This window comes from Garra rufa, chromosome 8 (genome assembly GCF_049309525.1).
Source record: "Garra rufa chromosome 8, GarRuf1.0, whole genome shotgun sequence".
Lineage (NCBI taxonomy): Eukaryota > Metazoa > Chordata > Actinopteri > Cypriniformes > Cyprinidae > Garra > Garra rufa.
The window spans coordinates 15,703,925-15,724,503 of record NC_133368.1 but is presented as its reverse complement, the minus strand read 5'-3'; the positions used below and the strand labels follow the sequence as shown (position 1 = coordinate 15,724,503).

At 34.7% G+C, this 20,579-nt stretch overlaps 1 protein-coding gene across 1 annotated transcript in view; it reads right to left on the bottom strand.

The window, feature by feature from the left end:
* Positions 1–2,417: 2,417 nt before the first annotated feature.
* lnpa (limb and neural patterns a) overlaps positions 2,418–20,579 on the bottom strand; it is a 21,270-nt gene continuing 3,108 nt past the window's right edge. The window contains exons 4-13 of the mRNA XM_073845668.1: positions 19,981–20,168; positions 18,855–18,913; positions 18,717–18,757; positions 17,877–17,960; positions 17,743–17,794; positions 16,752–16,937; positions 14,127–14,232; positions 9,916–9,986; positions 9,583–9,738; positions 2,418–3,367 (exon numbers count right to left, since the gene is read on the bottom strand). Coding sequence (XP_073701769.1) covers positions 3,192–3,367; positions 9,583–9,738; positions 9,916–9,986; positions 14,127–14,232; positions 16,752–16,937; positions 17,743–17,794; positions 17,877–17,960; positions 18,717–18,757; positions 18,855–18,913; positions 19,981–20,168 — 1,119 coding nt within the window. The 3' untranslated portion in view covers positions 2,418–3,191. The remainder of the gene's footprint in view (positions 3,368–9,582; positions 9,739–9,915; positions 9,987–14,126; positions 14,233–16,751; positions 16,938–17,742; positions 17,795–17,876; positions 17,961–18,716; positions 18,758–18,854; positions 18,914–19,980; positions 20,169–20,579) is intronic.

Genomic DNA, 20,579 nt, shown 5'->3' with positions numbered 1-20,579 from the left:
AGACGTCAAAGAAAATAAATGTCATCTTTCGCAGCGTGATATAGTGAGGAGTTTGACTCTGAAATGAAACGCTCCGCGTTTGGGGTGGGCTACTGAGCGCCCACCTCACGAGTAATTCACCAACACTTGATCTACATCATATTTGCTGGGAAAGGTTCAAATGTCCTATTGACGGGTTATTTTTTCTGGAGCGCCAGGGTGCTGTCAGAGGTCAGAGAGAGGCGCAGTGTATGGGAATCAGGTGCCACTGTCCCGCTGACAGTGATGCATTGCTGCGCTCAGGGGGTCACGTATCTGTAAACATGCATTATAAAATCCCAAAGACAAATGTGAGAGACTGACCTGAGAGAGAGCGCCAGAGCGAACGTGTGCGTGTCAAGGGGCACAGATAGCGCTCTTGTTGCAAATCAAGAGGGTCAAGTAATCAAGCTCAGTTGGGCTTGTGTGTCACTCCCATTATCTAATACTGTCTGAAATGATCAATGAGCTAAAATAAAATGATCACAAGCTAAAATAGGCTCCCTAATGAAAATGGACTGTGTTTTAACACATTCTTCTCGATGTCTCTCCGTGTCAGAGCGGATGGACCGCGGGCAGGGCGATGCCGCAGGCCGCTAACAGCCCTAACAGCCTATTTCAGCCGAGCACACAGATGCTCTCTCACGCTCACTTGAGCAGGGTCACTTAACCATTCAAGTGGCATATCCACTGACCGGCAATCTCTCGGCACAAATAACACCAGCGACGACCAATAACTACACATCTCTACCTGAACAACCATGACCCCTTCACTCGCAAGCCAGGAAAATAACAGATTTTTAAAAAAGAAACTGACATTTTTAAACTGAGTAAATTTATTCAGACACCTTCAACATTTCTCACATTATCACAGTTTATTCACTATAGTTTAGAAAATGGTAATAAAATACGACAAGAATTACCAAGCAATGCTTAATTTATTTTGTTCAGTCTGTGGTGTAAAAAGTTTGCATTAGCAATTAAAGAAAAAAAAACACTTAAGCAAAACATGGTCAGGTCAAAGTGTTTGGTCGCAAATTATCAATTTTACTGATAGTCCACTGTATGAAGAATTTTTGGGTATAATAAAATCACAGTTTACTTTACTTTGCTATCCTCACATACATTAATTAAAGTTACCTGCACCAAATTAATAAAAAACATATCCAAAATTATATCTGGTGTCTGAATAATTTTAGAATAGATACAGTGCCTTGCAAAAGTATGCATACCCCTTCTTTTTTTTCACATTTTGTATTGTTGCAGCATTATGTTAAACTAGTTTTCCCCCCACATTAATTTACACTCCATACACCATAATAATAATGATGAAGCAAAAACCAGATTTGCAAATTTTACAAATTTATTAAAAATAAAACACTGAAATAAGTACATTGCATAAGTATTCATACCCTTAACTCAGTACATAGTTGAAGCACCTTTACAGCCTCAAGTCTTTTTGGGTATGATGTGACAAGCTTTGCACATCTGCATTTGATGATTACCTGCCATTCTTTGCCTCATCTTTTCACCTCTCAAGCTCTGTCAGCTTGGATGGGGGCTGGCAGACATTTTCAAGAGTCCTGGTTGTTCCAGTCGTCTTCCATTATGGATAATGCTTCTGTGAACCTTCAATGCAGCAGATTTTTTCTGAACTCTTCCCTAGATCATTGCCTTAACGCAAGTCTGTCACTGAGCTCTACAGGCAGTTATCTTGACCTCAGGACTTGGTTTTTGCTCTGATATGCATTTTCAGCTGTTAGACCTTTTCTGAGAGGTGTGTGCCTTTCTAAATCATACTCATTCAAATGAATTTGCCACAGTTTAACTCCACTCGAAGTGTAGTAACATCTAGAAGCAATATGAATGCTCCTGAGCTACATTTCGAGTATCCCAGGTATGAATACTTATGCAACGGGATCTTTTCAGTTTTTTATTTCTAATAAATTTGCAAAGGTGTTACAAACCTGTTTTGTGCTTTGTCATTATGGTGTATGAGATGTAGATTGATGTGGGAAAAAAAGTAATTTAAAGCAGTTTAACATAATGCTGCAACAAAACGTGAAAAAATGAAGGGGTATGAATACTTTTGCAAGGCACTGTATAACAGCAAAGCGTTTATTACATCTGAGCTGCTAAAGACACAGAGGATTAACGTTACTTTCGTTTTTGAAAGGAAAGCGCCGATCCCGATCTGAATATGCATCTATGTTCGTGCGAATCATTTGTGATGCAGCTTCACCCACAGCAGAAGTTAGTATAAGGTTTTTTTTTACACTACCATTAAGAAATTTTAACCAAAGTATGTTAGACTTCTCATTAAGACCCTAAAGAATCATATCAACTTGTGGAAAATGGCCATCCGATGACCCCTTTAAAAGAACTCCGCAACATCAGCATACTGTTTTAAAAACTTTATTTCTCGTATCATACCTTGTAGACAAAATAAAAACAGCACTGTATTTTCGCACATTATGCTATGCTCCATAATCATTAGACAATTCATCTGCTTTTCTTCCATCTTGAAGCAGGTCAAACATAAAGGCACATAAGGCTGAGAACACTGAAGGGCTGTTTCTTTGCCGTAATAAATAGCCAGACATTCCTATGGCGGTTTCTGAACAGACATGTAAACATGGGGCGAATCTCTCGCTGCACAGCACCTAATGTGTGTTACACTTCAATAACAGGCACGGAGAGGATATTAATAACTATAAATATTATAAATATACTTTCGAACAGGACATTTTTGCATTATTACATATCGTAAATAAGAACAGTGCTTACATGGAGCATGAAAAGAAATGAATGTAAATAGCTGCTTTTCTTGCCGAGAATAACAGAGTAATGTGCTGAAACGTATGCAAAATTTAGCTTTTACATACAGGTTCTATTGTAAACAAAGACATGACTATTTAACTTAATGTAACTAATTATTGCAGATTCACAGCTCTAACTGTTAGAAAGAAAGAAAAAAAACCTCACAAAAACCCCTTGACCACTTTTCATTTCTACTTTGCTTTACTAATCTATGAAATAACACTGCAATTATAATGTGTAGAAATTAAAACAAAAGGAAACAAACTAAAGGTAAAGAACATGAAAATCAAACCCACACATGATAAAGATCGAGATAAACAGACATGGTTTATATTGGCAAATTCACTCTCACTCTATTCCACTTCCATGGCGGACACATCATGCTCGCCATCTGATTTGTCAGGGAGGCCGGTCTGAGGATCTGGATCTGGATCTGGATCTCCTGGCTTCTTCGCTTCTAAGAGGCTCTCTTCTGTTTGCTGCTCTCCAGGTTCTGTTTTTACATGCCCTGGACTGGCTGCTTTACCCTCTAATGAACAAATAAAATGAGTGCTTGTTAGCAAGATTCAATTCAGTGCGAAAAGAGGCATATAATTGGATTCTGATGCACAAAATAAATACAACATACCTAGATCTAAATTTGGAGCATCATTATTTATACCACCATTTACACCATTACACCCTAAATGTGCTCCAAGCTAAAGCATTAAGGCATTATAGACAAAACTGTATGACTTTCTCTATAGCTGCTTTAAATTTATAGTAAGCTTGATTCTCTTTGTTGTTTAAAAATACTGTAAACCTAACTTAGCCTAACAATCACAACTGAAAGCTTTATCCACATCCCATCCAGACCATTTACTCGAACTAAACTGCAAAATGGCTAGTTCAGAAACTGCTTATAGCGACACAACCATACACTTTAAAAATGCTGGGTTGAGCTTGCTGGGTCATTTCATTGAGTTGTTTTTAATATTATTTACCCAGGTGCTGGGCAGTTTTTCTGCACTAAATAATGCTGGCTTCAGCTTGTTGGGCCATATTATTGGGGTATTTTTAATATTTTTTACCCAGCTGCTGGGCAGTTATGATGCACTAAAAAATGCTGGGCTCAGTTTGTTGGGCCATTTTATTAGATTATTTTTAGTTTTTCTGTACTAAAGAAATGCTGGGTTCAGTTTGTTGGGCCATATTATTGGGGTATTTTTAATATTTTTTTACCCATATGCTGGGCAGTTTTTATGCACAAAAAAATGCTGGGCTCAGCTTGTTAGGCCATTTTATTAGGATATTTTTAATATTTTTTACCCAGGTGCTAGGCAGTTTTTCTGTACTAAAGAAATGCTGGGTTCAGCTTGTTGGGCCATATTATTGGGGTATTTTTAATATTTTTTACCCAGCTGCTGGGCAGTTTTTCTGCACTAAAAATGCTGGGTTCAGCTTGTTGGGCCATATTATTGGGTTAATTTTAATATTTTTTACCCAGGTGCTGGGCAGTATTTTCTGCACTAAAAAAATGCTAGCTTAAGCTTGTTGCCTCATTTTATTGGGTTATTTTTAATATTTTTCTACCCAGGTGCTGGGCAGTTTTTCTGCACTTAAAAAAAATGCTGGGTTCAGCTTGTTGGGCCATTTTATTGGGTTATTTTTAATATTTTACCCAGGTGCTGGGCAGTTTTTCTGCACTAAAAAAATGCTAGCTTAAGCTTGTTGCCTCATTTTATTGGGTTATTTTTAATATTTTTCTACCCAGGTGCTGGGCAGTTTTTCTGTACTAAAAAATGCTGGGTTCAGCTTGTTGGACCCTATTATTGGGTTATTTTTAATATTTTACCCAGGTGCTGGGCAGTTTTTCTGCACTAAAAAAAAATGCTGGGTTCAGCTTGTTGGACCATATTATTGGGTTATTTTTAATATATATTTTTAATCCAGGTGCTGGGCAGTTTTTCTGCACTAAAAAAATGCTGGGTTCAGCTTGTTGGACCATATTATTGGGTTATTTTTAATATATATTTTTAATCCAGGTGCTGGGCAGTTTTTCTGTACTAAAAAATGCTGGGTTCAGCTTGTTGGACCATATTATTGGGTTATTTTTAATATATATTTTTAATCCAGGTGCTGGGCAGTTTTTCTGTACTAAAAAATGCTAGGTTCAGCTTGTTGGACCATATTATTGGGTTATTTTTAATATATATTTTTAATCCAGGTCCTGGGCAGTTTTTCTGCACTAAAAAAATGCTGGGTTCAGCTTGTTGGACCATATTATTGGGTTATTTTTAATATTTTTTTACCCAGGTGCTGGGCAGTTTTTCTGCACTTAAAAAAATGCTGGGTTCAGCTTGTTGGGCCATTTTATTGGGTTATTTTTAATATTTTTTTACCCAGGTGCTGGGCAGTTTTTCTGTACTAAAAAATGCTGGGTTCAGCTTGTTGGACCTTATTATTGGGTTATTTTTAATATTTTACCCAGGTGCTGGGCAGTTTTTCTGCACTAAAAAAAATGCTGGGTTCAGCTTGTTGGACCATATTATTGGGTTATTTTTAATATTTTTTTACCCAGGTGCTGGGCAGTTTTTCTGCACTTAAAAAAATGCTGGGTTCAGCTTGTTGGGCCATTTTATTGGGTTATTTTTAATATTTTTTTACCCAGGTGCTGGGCAGTTTTTCTGTACTAAAAAATGCTGGGTTCAGCTTGTTGGACCTTATTATTGGGTTATTTTTAATATTTTACCCAGGTGCTGGGCAGTTTTTCTGCACTAAAAAAAATGCTGGGTTCAGCTTGTTGGACCATATTATTGGGTTATTTTTAATATTTTTTTACCCAGGTGCTGGGCAGTTTTTCTGCACTTAAAAAAATGCTGGGTTCAGCTTGTTGGGCCATTTTATTGGGTTATTTTTAATATTTTTTTACCCAGGTGCTGGGCAGTTTTTCTGTACTAAAAAATGCTGGGTTCAGCTTGTTGGACCTTATTATTGGGTTATTTTTAATATTTTACCCAGGTGCTGGGCAGTTTTTCTGCACTAAAAAAAATGCTGGGTTCAGCTTGTTGGACCATATTATTGGGTTATTTTTAATATATAGTTTTAATCCAGGTGCTGGGCAGTTTTTCTGTACTAAAAAATGCTGGGTTCAGCTTGTTGGACCATATTATTGGGTTATTTTTAATATATATTTTTAATCCAGGTGCTGGGCAGTTTTTCTGCACTAAAAAAAATACTGGGTTCAGCTTGTTGGACCATATTATTGGGTTATTTTTAATATATATTTTTAATCCAGGTGCTGGGCAGTTTTTCTGTACTAAAAAATGCTGGGTTCAGCTTGTTGGGCCATATTATTGGGTTAATTTTAATATTTTTTACCCAGGTGCTGGGCAGTATTTTCTGCACTTTTTAAAAAAATGCTAGCTTAAGCTTGTTGCCTCATTTTATTGGGTTATTTTTAATATTTTTCTACCCAGGTGCTGGGCAGTTTTTCTGCACTTAAAAAAAATGCTGGGTTCAGCTTGTTGGGCCATTTTATTGGGTTATTTTTAATATTTTTTTTACCCAGGTGCTGGGCAGTTTTTCTGTACTAAAAAATGCTGGGTTCAGCTTGTTGGACCCTATTATTGGGTTATTTTTAATATTTTACCCAGGTGCTGGGCAGTTTTTCTGCACTAAAAAAAATGCTGGGTTCAGCTTGTTGGACCATATTATTGGGTTATTTTTAATATATATTTTTAATCCAGGTGCTGGGCAGTTTTTCTGCACTAAAAAAATGCTGGGTTCAGCTTGTTGGACCATATTATTGGGTTATTTTTAATATATATTTTTAATCCAGGTGCTGGGCAGTTTTTCTGTACTAAAAAATGCTGGGTTCAGCTTGTTGGACCATATTATTGGGTTATTTTTAATATATATTTTTAATCCAGGTCCTGGGCAGTTTTTCTGCACTAAAAAAATGCTGGGTTCAGCTTGTTGGACCATATTATTGGGTTATTTTTAATATTTTTTTACCCAGGTGCTGGGCAGTTTTTCTGCACTTAAAAAAATGCTGGGTTCAGCTTGTTGGGCCATTTTATTGGGTTATTTTTAATATTTTTTTACCCAGGTGCTGGGCAGTTTTTCTGTACTAAAAAATGCTGGGTTCAGCTTGTTGGACCTTATTATTGGGTTATTTTTAATATTTTACCCAGGTGCTGGGCAGTTTTTCTGCACTAAAAAAAATGCTGGGTTCAGCTTGTTGGACCATATTATTGGGTTATTTTTAATATATAGTTTTAATCCAGGTGCTGGGCAGTTTTTCTGTACTAAAAAATGCTGGGTTCAGCTTGTTGGACCATATTATTGGGTTATTTTTAATATATATTTTTAATCCAGGTGCTGGGCAGTTTTTCTGTACTAAAAAATGCTGGGTTCAGCTTGTTGGACCATATTATTGGGTTCATTTTAATATTTTTTACCCAGGTGCTGGGCAGATTTTCCGCATTAAAAAAAATGTTGGGTTCAGCTTGTTGGGCCATTTTATTGGGTTATTTTTATTATTTTTTAACAAGGTCCTGGGCAGTAAGTTTCTGTAACTAAGCTGCTGGGTCATTTTTGGGTTATTAAATATTCGCTTTTTCTAACATTAAAAGAGAGAGTGGTTGACAGCGCTGCCGATTTGGCAAACTTCTTCAGCAAAATAAAGGTTTGTATACATTTAATTTAATTTATAAAGTCTTTATTGTGCTGTAAATTATATTATTTTATGCAATGCAACATACAAGGACGAGATGTCAGTCAGTAGTGGTCGTCTTGCACGATGAAAACGTCTTTTGCCTTGCATAACAAATTGAATTTATTTGTTATTATACTGAATTTAAATTTAATTGGATGTTAAAATGTGTGTCACACTACAAGGGAAACGCGAGGCAGTGGTCTGAAATTCATATTTCCCCGGCGAACAGCAGCCCATCACCAGCTTAGAATTTGCTGACACACCGGCACGAAAATTAACGTTATTTTGGTGAAAAGTGATTACAGAGAACAGTTGAATACACTTAAATTAAAATGTTCCAAGTTTTTTTTTTTTTTTATATATATAAAATGCTTGTTAAACGAGTTTAAATATATGTAAAATTGTAAACTATGCTGTATTCATTCAAACAAATTCAATTTGTGCTATATTTTTTTGTCTATGGGTGTTCTTGCTTAATAATAAATGTTCATCTTTTGATTATTGCTTTTGCCTCTATAATTCTGTGTGATTTTTAATTTGCAGCCCATTTGAAGTCAACAATATAATTTTTAAACAATAATTGACTTAAAACAACTCAGCATGTTGGGCAAATATTTAACCAGCCGAGTCAAAATAACCCATCATGTGTTCTGTCCAATATTTACTCAGTGCTGGGTTGCCAAAGAACCCAAGTTGCGTTGTGTTTAACCCAGATTTTTTTTAGAGTGTAAGCACATGGTGAGAGTCAGAGAGAGGGTGGATTAATGTAAACATACTACCTACTAAAAGACTTACTACCATTAAAAGTTTGGGGTTGGTAAGATTGTTTTTGAAAGAAGTCTCTTATGCTAACCAAGGCTGCATTTATTTGATCAAGAATGACCAGACATATTTGTGAAATATTTTTAGAATTTAAAACAACCGTCTTCTTTCTGAATGTAATTTAAAAAATTATTTATTCCTGTGATACAAAACTGAATTTTCAGCATCCTTACTTCAGTCTTCAGTGTCACATGATCCTTCAGAAATCATTCTAATATGCCGATTTGAAATAATTAATTCTACTTTTGATCAATATAAGGTTTTCTATAAATAAAGCTACAAAAATAAAAAAAACTCACCGGTAACACTTTACAATAAGGTTCAATAGTTAATTACTTTAGTTAAGATAAACTAAGAATGAACAATAATCATATTGTATTTATTCATGTTTGTTAATGTTAATTTCAGCATTTACTAATGCATTATATTCATATTTTGTGTCATAAATGCATTGTTCATTTATGTTAGCTAATACATGAACTAATAGAACCTTATTGTAACGTGTTACCTAATATATCAAAGTGTAGAATATGGGACAATAATATGACAGCTAATTATTAAATGATAAAACTAAGGCTAGAGTTATCACAATGCACAAAGTGCAAAATTATTATAACACTGAAAAATACCATTCATAAAAAGACAAGACTATTCACTACAAACCAGCAACCAGAGGGGGAAAAACTGAAATTAAATACATTTTTAGATATATAAAATAATAATAATAGTCATTTTAAAAAAATAATTAAAAAAATATCACTAAATTCCAGAAAGAAGATATATAATTGAAACAGCACACACACACACCCTCGATGTATCATCTGTCATCACTTGCTATTGACTGAGCACATAATAACAGGATAGGAGTGTGTGTGTGTGTGTGTGTGTGTGTGTGTGTGTGTGGCAGGTAGAGACACAGGGTAAAGCCCTACTAACTAGGCAGCACTGTGGGGGGGAATATAAGACTCTAAAGCCTTTAATCACCTCACAGATCTGCTCTCAGCACATCAGCAAATGTCCTCTCAGAGGGCACGAGCAGCAGGGACTCACACACACACACACGCTCATCTCATCCTCACAATAGACCTGCAGTAAACAAACCCACCCCTTCAAAAATCATCCTTTAATACTGCACACAAGTCCTTACACTCCTCAGAATATCAGGAGCATCTAAACATCATCTCCTCCTGCTGCTCAGGTGAACTCTAGTGGAGATCTGGTACCTGGGGCAGGTGGAGAGCTAGACAGGTCTGTCTCCATGGCAACAGCAGGGGGGTCTTGGCTCGTCTTGGCTTCTGCTGTGAATTCTGGGAGACGCGGGGCCTGGGGACGTGTCTTCCGGGCCGGGTTCAGGAAATAACAGTAGGCACATCTGAATGCTAAAACAAAAGTGATACAATAAAAACAAATCCATCTCATCTGAATGATCCTCAGACACATGAATATGAAAATAAACATGCAGCACATTAACGATTTGTAAACGCATTTGTTTACATTCTGAAAAAAGGCAGAGCTCAGCGACATACTGAACAGGTAAACGCCAGTCAAAGTCTTACCAATATATTCAAACTCCTCCTTTAGAGCCATGCCATTATGAGACAAACACTGCTGGCATATCAGAGCATATCTGCAATAACAAGAGAGGGAAATTACTTCAACAGAAAAGCTTAAAGCATTGTTTTGGTTAAGTCTAATACCAGAGATGCGTAGTAACTGATTACATGTAATCTGGATTCCAAAAATGAAGTACTTATAATTAGAGTGTATTACATTTTAAAATACTCATAATCAGACTACAGCTAGAACTACAGTTTTATAGACATTCACACTAGGGATGCACCGAATATTCGGCCAACGAAAACTTTCGACTTTTATCACCGTAACAACACCGCCGAAACAGTATGTTGACGCAAACAGAAACCGCAGCCTGCACATGCTTGTCTGAAGCAACACGTCCTACGGATAGCGATTTGCAAAACATGTAATGCCGAAATTTCAAGAGGGGTTGTGCTTGCAGTGATGAGAGCAGAGATCAAGACAGATGTAGCTTTCAGTGAGTGAAAAACAATGGCTTTACGTTGGTGTTACGTCACAATATTTTAAAGATATGTCTTTTCTATATACTGTATTTTTATAAATATTTATGTTTTAAACCATGGAGGTGAGCCAATGGATATCACACAAGCAACGGGAAAACTGCGCAATATGTTAAAGTGAAAGTAAAAACTGACAGTGCTTTCAGCATCTGATGTGCATTCTCTCAGAGACAATGAGAGACGATTAGACTTTATATGCTGATATTAATTTAGTGCCCTAATATTTTTCTTGTGCCCTGAACATGGTGGGAAAAAAATTAAAAGAAACATATTTTGTGTAAGGGTTGTTTTTCGAAAGACTTAAATAAAGCTCTTAATTATGATTTCAGGTGGTCTTAAATGTGGGGACTGAAAGACAAGAATTGCGATGAAACTTCAAAAGGCTATTCATTGAATAAATATGAGCCCTGCACGTTTCAAAGTCATTTGCTGCGCTGCTTTGTGTACCAATCTGACAGCGCCTCCTGCTGGAAGAGAAACAGAAACAGAAACAGAGTTGTAAATGTGAACTGATGCATCCACAAGATAATGTGTTATAAAAATTTAAACAATTTAAACAAAGGCTGTAAAATATATATGTTATTTAAGTAATATAATATTTGATTGATAATACTTGTTTAAATTAATATAATTGATGTATTCTTTGAAACTTTAATATTAATTTATGCAATTGCAATGCCTTGATTTTAGTAAGATTAGTACACAGTCATAGCCATAAATGCAATGGTACTAATAATTGCCATAATTCTTTCGGTGTTTCGGTTTTCGGCCTTGGTTTCCTCTTTTTCGGTTTTCGGTTTCGGCCAAGAATTTTCATTTCGGTGCATCCCTAACTCACGCATAGACTAGTCATTATTCAGGTGGCAACACAGCATTTGATCACTTCATTTACACAAATCACTTCATTTTAAAGTAGTGTTTCAACATTGCATCAACTACTCATGAACATTAATTTTTTTTTAATTATCCCTATTTAACCATGTATTATTATGTATTATTGAAAGGCTTTTGTCTTTCAAACTCTTTAAAATGCACAAATTCTCATTATTTCTTATTTGCAGACATTCTCAAACTGTCATCTGAACCTCTTTGACCTTATACATTTACTTTAAAGGGGTGGTCAATCAGCAATTCTGTAAAAGACAATTTCCCCCTTTGCACTGAACATTGAGCGTCGTAACTCTGCAGAAGTTGTTTATGCTCAAACAGCAACATCACACACTAACTAAAGTTAAAGTTAATAATAATTAATAACCCCTTTAAGTCCCCCTGAGATTTTAAAATAAGGCTTAAAGGTAAACATAAAATATTTCATCTTTTTTAGTAAGTGTATTAGATTGTTAATTTAAAATGATTTCTTTTAATTTTACATTTTTATGATTTAATTAATTGTTAGCCTTTCATTAAACTCACAAACCCCCTGCATTTCCTTTACGAACCCCAGTTTGGGAAACCTTGACTTAATGTAATGTTTAATGCACTTCATGTTGTTAATTACAATGAAAGGAATATATTTTACTTACTCTTCGTATTTTTACATTATTATGGTACAAGATTATCCTATTTAAATCAATGTGATAAACGAGTTAGGTCAAAAGTAACCTAAAAGTAGTCTGATTATTTTACCTAAAATGTGTAATGTAATGGATTGCGTTACTGACTACAGTTTTTGTCATGTAATTTGAAATCATTAGCGCTGTCTAATAGTGTGTTCACATAAAATCGAAACCAATATTTGCATCACTATTTATTCGCTGGATGTTTTTCGTGTCACTCCTAGCTTAACGTGAATTAACACAAAAAAAAAAAAAAAAAAAACACTTTTTCTGATACAGCCAGATGTGTCAAACTGGTTGTGTCAAGGTATTTGGCTGATTAGCGTCATGTGAATTTTCCACTCAAACTGAAATTTTTCAACTTGCGCTGAAGACACGATTGAGGCGAATATCGTTTGTTCAGACAAAAACGTAGACCAAATTTATTTGCCATGAATTTGCAACTATTCGTGTCTTCGCATCGACTCTATATGTAATCTACTCGCGCAAGTAATCAAATTCGCTTTTGGTGTGCACACGCCATAAGGATGTAAGAAACCATATGATATTAAAATCGACCATATTTACATTGTTAAAGTCTGTGCAAAGTCAATTCTGAGATTTGTTTCTAAACACATTATAAATGTTAGAAATGCATTGCTGAAACATGCTACAAAGTAGACACGCCTCCAGCGTTCAAGAGCGGAAAATACTGCTTATTTTTTAAGATTTTGATACCTTATTTTATTAACTTGCCTGTTTTTTTTATCATTCAAATTTGGCTGGGTGGTTAATAACACATTTTAATGTGGTTTGACAAACTCAGAACACAAATTAAATATTGCTTTACATGGACTTTAATATATGTCACTGATCTGATAAACCTAGCTTAGGCTTCACAACTCAAAGCTTCATCCACATCCATCCAGACCATTTACTCAAACCAAATTGCAAAACAGCTAGGAAATGGTCATGTAAAACTCCAAATCTTTGGTCCATGAAAAATTTATGAAGTTGGGGTCAATAAGATTTTAAATATGTCTTATGTTCACCAAGTAAATATGTTCTCTGTTTACCAAGGCTACAGTTATTATATCAAAAATACAGTAAAAAACAGTAATTATATTATTTTTTTATTATTATTTTTTATTTTTTTACAATTTACATAACTCATTTGATTAGATTTTAAAATGTAATATATTTCGGTGATGCAAAGCTGAATTTTCAGCATCATCATTCCAGTCTTCAGTATCACGTGATCCATCAGACATTATTCTAATATGATTTGGTAATCAAGAAACACCAATTATTGTTATTGTTATTATTATTATTTTTTTTCAATCCTTGAAACCGTTATGGATAATATTTTAATTCAAACTGTGATACTTTTTTTTAAATATAAATTCTACTTTAAAGTATATTGAAAATAGAAAACCACTATTTTAAACTGCAATAAAATTTCACAACAGCTGTTTTTTTTCTGTATTGTTAAAATCAAATAAACGCAGCCTTGATGACCAGAAAGACTTCTTAAAAAAAAAAATAATAATAATAATAATAATAATAATAATTAAAAACCTTACTGATCCCAAACTTTTGCATGGCAGGGTGTGTGTATTATTGTGCATATTATTTCAAAGACAGAAAGAGTTTTTTTCATAACCTTCAAATGTAAACATATTAACCAGTCCCAACAATGCATCTTTTTTATTTTTATGCCAAGCACAATTAAAATTTGATCGCTTGGGCAAATACCAGTACATGTCTCCTCAAGTACTGCGTATCATTTATGGGTAAGGAGAGATTTCACAACACTCTGAGCAATAATAAAAGGAGTCTTTTTTATAATCTATGCCTGACTTAAAAAAAAAATAAAATAGAAAGAGAAACTGTAAATGTAAATTACAGATGCTAAAATGCATTTCAAAATGTTCAGGTTTTCTTATCTTTTTTTTTTTTTAGTTTTATTATTATTCAAAATGAAAAGGCAAACTGATATTTATTCTCTGGTCTTGGTTGAACCGAAGCTGAACATCTCTGTATTATATGGTGATCTTTCTTTTTCGGAAATCATATCACATCTTGATTTTGCTCAGCGTAAAGATATAAATCATGATTTTACAATAGACCATTCACCTGTTCTGAGGTCCATCACCCACTAGGTACTCAATGACCCTGTCCATGGCACCTCTGTCTCTGGGGAGGACGGGTCTGGCCAGCGGAGGACCTGGAGGGTGCATTCCTGCAAACACACACACACACACACACACACGTATATGAGTGTGCTCTGCAGACGTGTGGCTGTATCTGTGGCTCAGTGCAGCATGGCCGATGATGAATGATAAGAGGGACAGCTTTTAATAACGACACTGATATGGACCTCCCTCTTCATGCCCGCTGTGATCCACACTCATAATTAATATAATTTAACATCAAGAGCAATCATAGCGAGAAGACTGGTCATTTCTGCCAGACTTGGCATAGTCAGGAATCCCTGCTGCTTACTCATTTACCGGCATATGGAGACGCCGCAGTGGACCAAGGTGCTTTTCACTTCCAATTTCTTCCTGAAGGTGTTTGCTTGAACAGGGCCCAGAACTGTTTGCACACAGCAAAACTCGCACGACTAACACAGCAGGGCCTGTGTCACCTGTCACTCACTGCTAGCAGATGTTTGTAGTCGACCAGGGATCAAAAAAATAGTGCTCTCCATCCAAAAGATAAAGTTAAAAACAGACTGCAACTGCTTCTATGTTATTTTAGCATTAGTTATACACAAATATAGCATTTATTAACATTCTAAATAAGATTTTCATTTTAAATTTAGGTTACGTTTTAGTAATTGTGCATTCACAATTTAGTAATTCAGTTAGTTGCCAAAGCAACATTTCTTTTATTTAGGCTTTTTATGCATTACATTTCATTTTTTTTTAGCTTTAATTCAATTAGCTAATTTTTTTTTTATAAAACTTAAGTGGCTCTAGTCATATTTTAGTATCATTTACATACCAATATTGTATTTATGCATTGATTGAGTTACCATTTGCTTTTACATTTTCAGCTTCCATTTCAAATTTAATTAATGTTTTAATAATTTTGTTTTTAATATTTTTTTTTAAATAGATTTCTATACAGCTTTTAAATCAAAACACGATATTAACTAATGTCTGTCAATATTAAGCTGCAAAAAGTCTTAAATATGAATCTGGCATGTTCTGTGTGTTTTTGTGTGAATGAATGGCGCAGATGCGCAGTTTTATACTGTTTTCTGCCTCTGGCTCCTTAATATACCAGTACATAAACGCATAAACAACCTTATTGATAGTACTAATACTAATAAAATTATTAAAACATATTTTTAAAGAAACGTTTACCAAAAAATGTATTTACCAGAAAAATGGAAAAACACAGCAGTATTTTTAAATGAATGAATGAAAGAAAATAAAACAATTGTTTTTTTGGTATAAAAATCAATTAAATAGACAATGGCCCGGTTTCACAAACAGGACTTAGAAAAAGCCAGGAATAGGCCGTAGTACAATTAGGACATTTAAATATTTTTTATAAACGTGCCTTAGACAAAATATTACTGGTGTGCATCTTGAGACAAAACAAAAGCTGATATATTTTAAGATCAGTCAGTTTCTTTCAGCTGAAACAGCTCAGACTTCCATTTTAGTCTAGGACTAGGCTTAAGCCTCATCTGGGAAACCGGGGGATTGATTATTAAAATTATGAATAATAAATCATTAAAAATGGAATCCAGAAAATGAATGGAAAACACAGAATTTGGTATAATTAAAACTAAATTTGAAAAAAAAAAATAAAAAAAATAAAAAAAAAAAAGGATTTCATAAGGCCTTAAAATTTAATTGTGAAACTTTTAATAAATTGCTGTTAAATTGTGTAAGTTTCATGATTTCAATAAATTAGACAAGCTTTTTGATTAATACGTTTCAATGTAACCATTAAAACACAGTCTAGAATCCAGAAAAATTTAAACAGAAAAATTGAATTTGGAGGGGAAAAATGAAAATGAATAAAACTGATTTCATAAGGCCATAACTATGACTTTTAAAATGCTTTAAAATTATTTTTAATAATTTTAGTTTTAATTAACAACAACAGACTTTGTCGTATATTTCTAATCCAATTCTCAAACTCCACATTTCTAAAAGCTTCACCTCATTTATATATGATTTTATAGTTTTGTTAGTATATATAATAAACGGTTTTTAATGTATTACTTTGCAGGGGTTATGTTCACAATGGAATATTAGAATACTGTTTAACATGCAGTTTGCACTGTATAGCACATACTACTTCAAAATAGTGTAGAACAGCTTTGAAAATATAAACTCTTATTTTGCCTTTTATTTCATTAAAAAAAAATCCTTTTAGCAATCCCATGAGGAAGAAAATGTATTTACAAAACACTAATTACTTTCACTTCATTTGCAGTGGAAATGAAAGGTCTAGTCATGCAGATTACAATGTGGGCTCTCATTGTTTACTGAGATCTTTAGCAAATGCAGTAGGTCAATCAGCTAAAAAGAAAATCCTCATGCATGCAAAATATATATATATATATATATATATAGGCATCAACCACTCACAGCCCTCTGATTTTAGGAGATGATTGGTTTTGTCACTTAAACAACAAAGGAAATGAATACAGTCATCTGTGATGGGAAAAACCTTATCAGCCCATCTTTGACAAGCAAAGCCAATCAGATGTTTGACGAGGGACATAAGACTCACCCATCGCTGGGCCAGGCGTTCCAGCTGGGGTTCCAAGCCTTCTGATCAGACCTTGTGGGCTTGAGGTAGAAAGACCTTTCTCAGGTGGCCCTCCTGGGGCAGACAGTGGAGTAGGAGGGACTGCAGGGGAAGGAACAGGAGGTGGACGCCCAGCAAGACGAGGGGTAACATGACGCTGACGCAGCTCTGAGAAGGAAATTACATTCTTTTGACAATTACATATGAAACTTGACAAGCTTAAGCCTACATATGGGGTTGCAAACACCACAGGCCAAACTGGGTGATCTAGAAACTGAACAAATTACTCAAATAACTTTGTTTACAACACAGAAAGCTGCCGTCTAAACATCTAAAAATCTAAAATACACTGTTAAGTGTTTCTTTTATAGCACTTTAACTATTTGTGTCAATAGAATTCAATTACAATACATATTTTTAAAGGCTGTATTCTAAAAAAAAATTTTTTTTCTCCTAGACTGAGCCTTAAATCTGCACTTCAGTATCACTTACACACACAACTTTACATTTGTATTCCTGTCTATATCCTTAAGGTTTTTACAGAGGGGTTTGTTCATATATAATTTGCTTGATTTTATACAACACTTTATTCCCCCCCAAATTTTCTGTCTGTTCTAAGTTTTTTTCTGAATTATGGAGTGACTAAATTAGATATCCAAAATTCCCTTTGTAAAAACTTTTGACTCTAATGTCAAACAAAAAAAAATAAACAAGAATTTTGAAACTGACTTCTTCCAGTGTTAAGATTTTTGTACTAGAAATGTATGCAAATTAGCACATATTTCATGAAATAATGGCTCATTTGCATATTTAAACCTAACATTTTAGAAAACTTCTAAAACAAAAAATGTTTGCAATTATCAATGTAATCAATCAACTGGGCTAGTAAGGTTATAACTACTAGTTTTCTTTTACCCTATTCACCTGCAGTGTCTCACCTTAAATTAAGATGGGAATAGAATCAATTGCTCACCTTGGCCTTGTCTTGGAGTTGCAGGTGGGCCAATGGGTTGAGCCTCTAACTCCTTCAGAGAAAACCAAACAAAAGCATGAATATTTGCACATAAGTAATGGATTCATTTGTAGATTTAATAATAAGGTACTTACAAGCTTTTTCTTAGAATCTGGGTCAAACCGTTCCAGAATTAGCTTTGCATTTTTGTAGGTTTCAGTTTCCATCACCTGTTCAAGCTGTTTGAGAAAACATTACAATCAAGTAACCACAAGTGATGCCAACTGACTAACACTGAACACTAAAAAACATATATTGTTATGAATTTCAAAACAACAGTCAAAATCAAATGTCAAATGAAAGAACTAGACCTGCTGCGGCTTTAAAAACAGAAAGAAACTCAATCTGTTTTCTCACCGTCTTCTGCTTAGTTTTATTTTAAAACTTCATTTCAGGGAAAGAGCAAATAGTGCTAATTATTTAACTTTAATGAATAGAATAATTACAAGCCCTACTGCGATAATGGGGAGTGTGAAAATCCATCAGCTGTAATTATTGAAAGTTATTAGACATGACAGTGGATGACAAGCAATTTCTCAGATTTATTTCCTCCCATCACTAAACACTATTAATTTAAAGACAAGTCGTTAGCCAAGCACTTTACCAAGTAAAGTCTCTTTGCCAATTACCCGCTGTCTTCATTGATTTCAGATTATTTATTAGGAGCAGAAATTATCTCTTTCTCTCACTGACAGCAGAGGGACACAATATGATGAAAGGAAAACAGGACGCTGTTGTGCTAACATTAGCATAGGGCTAGCTCACAGGGGACACTGCCCGAATGAAATTACCAAAATGCTTATATTAAAAGATCTAACATAGCTCTGTACAGTTGTGAAAACAGACAGAAAATGGATGCAATCTATGCCAAAATGAACTACACACCAGGTCCAGGAAGTGACATTCAAAGACAGACGCTGCTACTGATTACTCACTATTTTCTTTTTCTCTGCTTTCAGCTCTTCTAATTTTTCATCTAAGATGCAAAAAGTAAAAATAACAGAAAAATGAATGCATAGATGATTCAAATAATGAGATCAAACATAAAATCAAGCTCAGGAAGACTTTCTTACTGTTTCTCTCCGTTCGTTTGTTGTATAAAATAATCAGCAGTTTCCTCATCAGCCAAACTCTGCAGGCAGGAAAAGAAACTCATTTATAAATTCATCACAATACTTTTGACATTCATGCAAAGTAACTTGAAAATGTACACTTTGAATCAAAACCAAATGCATGAGATATAGTGCCTTGCAAAAGTATTCATACCCTATCACATTTTGTTTTGTTGCAGCATTATGTTAAACTGCTTTAAATTAGTTTTTCCCCACATCAATTTACACTCCATACACCATAATAATGACAAAGAAAACCCAGATCTGCAAATTTTACAAATTCATTAAAAATAAAACACTGAAATAAGTACATTGCATAAGTATTCATACCCTTAACTCAGTACATAGTTGAAGCACCTTTACAGCCTCAAGTCTTTTTGGGTATGATGTGACAAGCTTTGCACATCTACATTTGGTGATTATCTGCCATTCTTTGCCTCATCTTTTCACCTCTCAGTCTCTGGCAGCTTGGATGGGGGCTGGCAGACATTTTCTAGAGTCCTAGTTGTTCCAATCGTCTTCCATTATGGATAATGCTTCTGTGAACCTTCAATGCAGCAGATTTTTTTCTGAACTCTTCCCTAGATCATTGCCTTAACGCAAGTCTGTCACTGAGCTCTACAGGCAGTTATCTTGACCTCAGGACTTGGTTTTTGCTCTGATATGCATTTTCAGCTGTTAGACCTTTTCTGAGAGGTGTGTGCCTTTCTAAATCATACTCATTCAAATTAATTTGCCACAGTTTAACTCCACTCGAAGTGTAGTAACATCTAGAAGCAATATGAATGATCCTGAGCTAAATTTCGAGTGTCCCAGAAAAGGGTATGAATAATTATGCAACGCGATCTTTTCAGTTTTTTATTTTTAATAAATTTGCACAAATGTTAAAAACCTATTTTTTGCTTTGCCATTATGGAGTAGGGAGTGTAGATTGATGTGGGGAAAAAAAGTAATTTAAAGTAGTTTAACATAAAGTAGCAACAAAAAATGTGAAAAAAATGAAGGGGTACGAATAATTTCGCAAGGCACTGTATATCATCATTCACTGGTCTGAATTAAAAAACTGAACTGAAACTAAAGTACTTACAACAGAGGAAATACCAAGAATGGTGATGCCACTATTACTTTTCCTATCATCTGCTCTGGGATGTACCACACATAGACAACCGTACAGGCTATCAGGTATAGCAGGACTGAGTACAACAGCAGTCTGTAAACCCATAACTTCCGCTGCTTCTGGTTCTTCTCTCTGTATTCCTCAAGGGCCTGAATATCCTGAGGGAGATTAATTAGAAACACTCCATAAAACTCAATAAGGGCAGGAATGAGTAAGTTGCATTTAAACAGATATGCAGTATCATTCATATTTAATTACATTTTAGCACATTATGTCTTTAAAATCATACCTAGTATTGAATACTAAGCCAAATGTATAAATATATTCCAGTCAAATATGTCAATTAATAAAACTCTGTGCATGTAAGTGCTATCAAAGAAAGTCCAAACATTGACATTCAGGGATATGGTGTTTGTTTTTAGCAAGTTCATGTCAGGTAAACGCTTGCATGATGGCCTAAGGACACCAAAATACTATTAAACTTTGAAATATCCTGTAGCATACAGAAAGTCTGTAAAGAAAAGTCATTTTGTCTAAACTTGAATCAAACCCCCCATGACCTAAATACC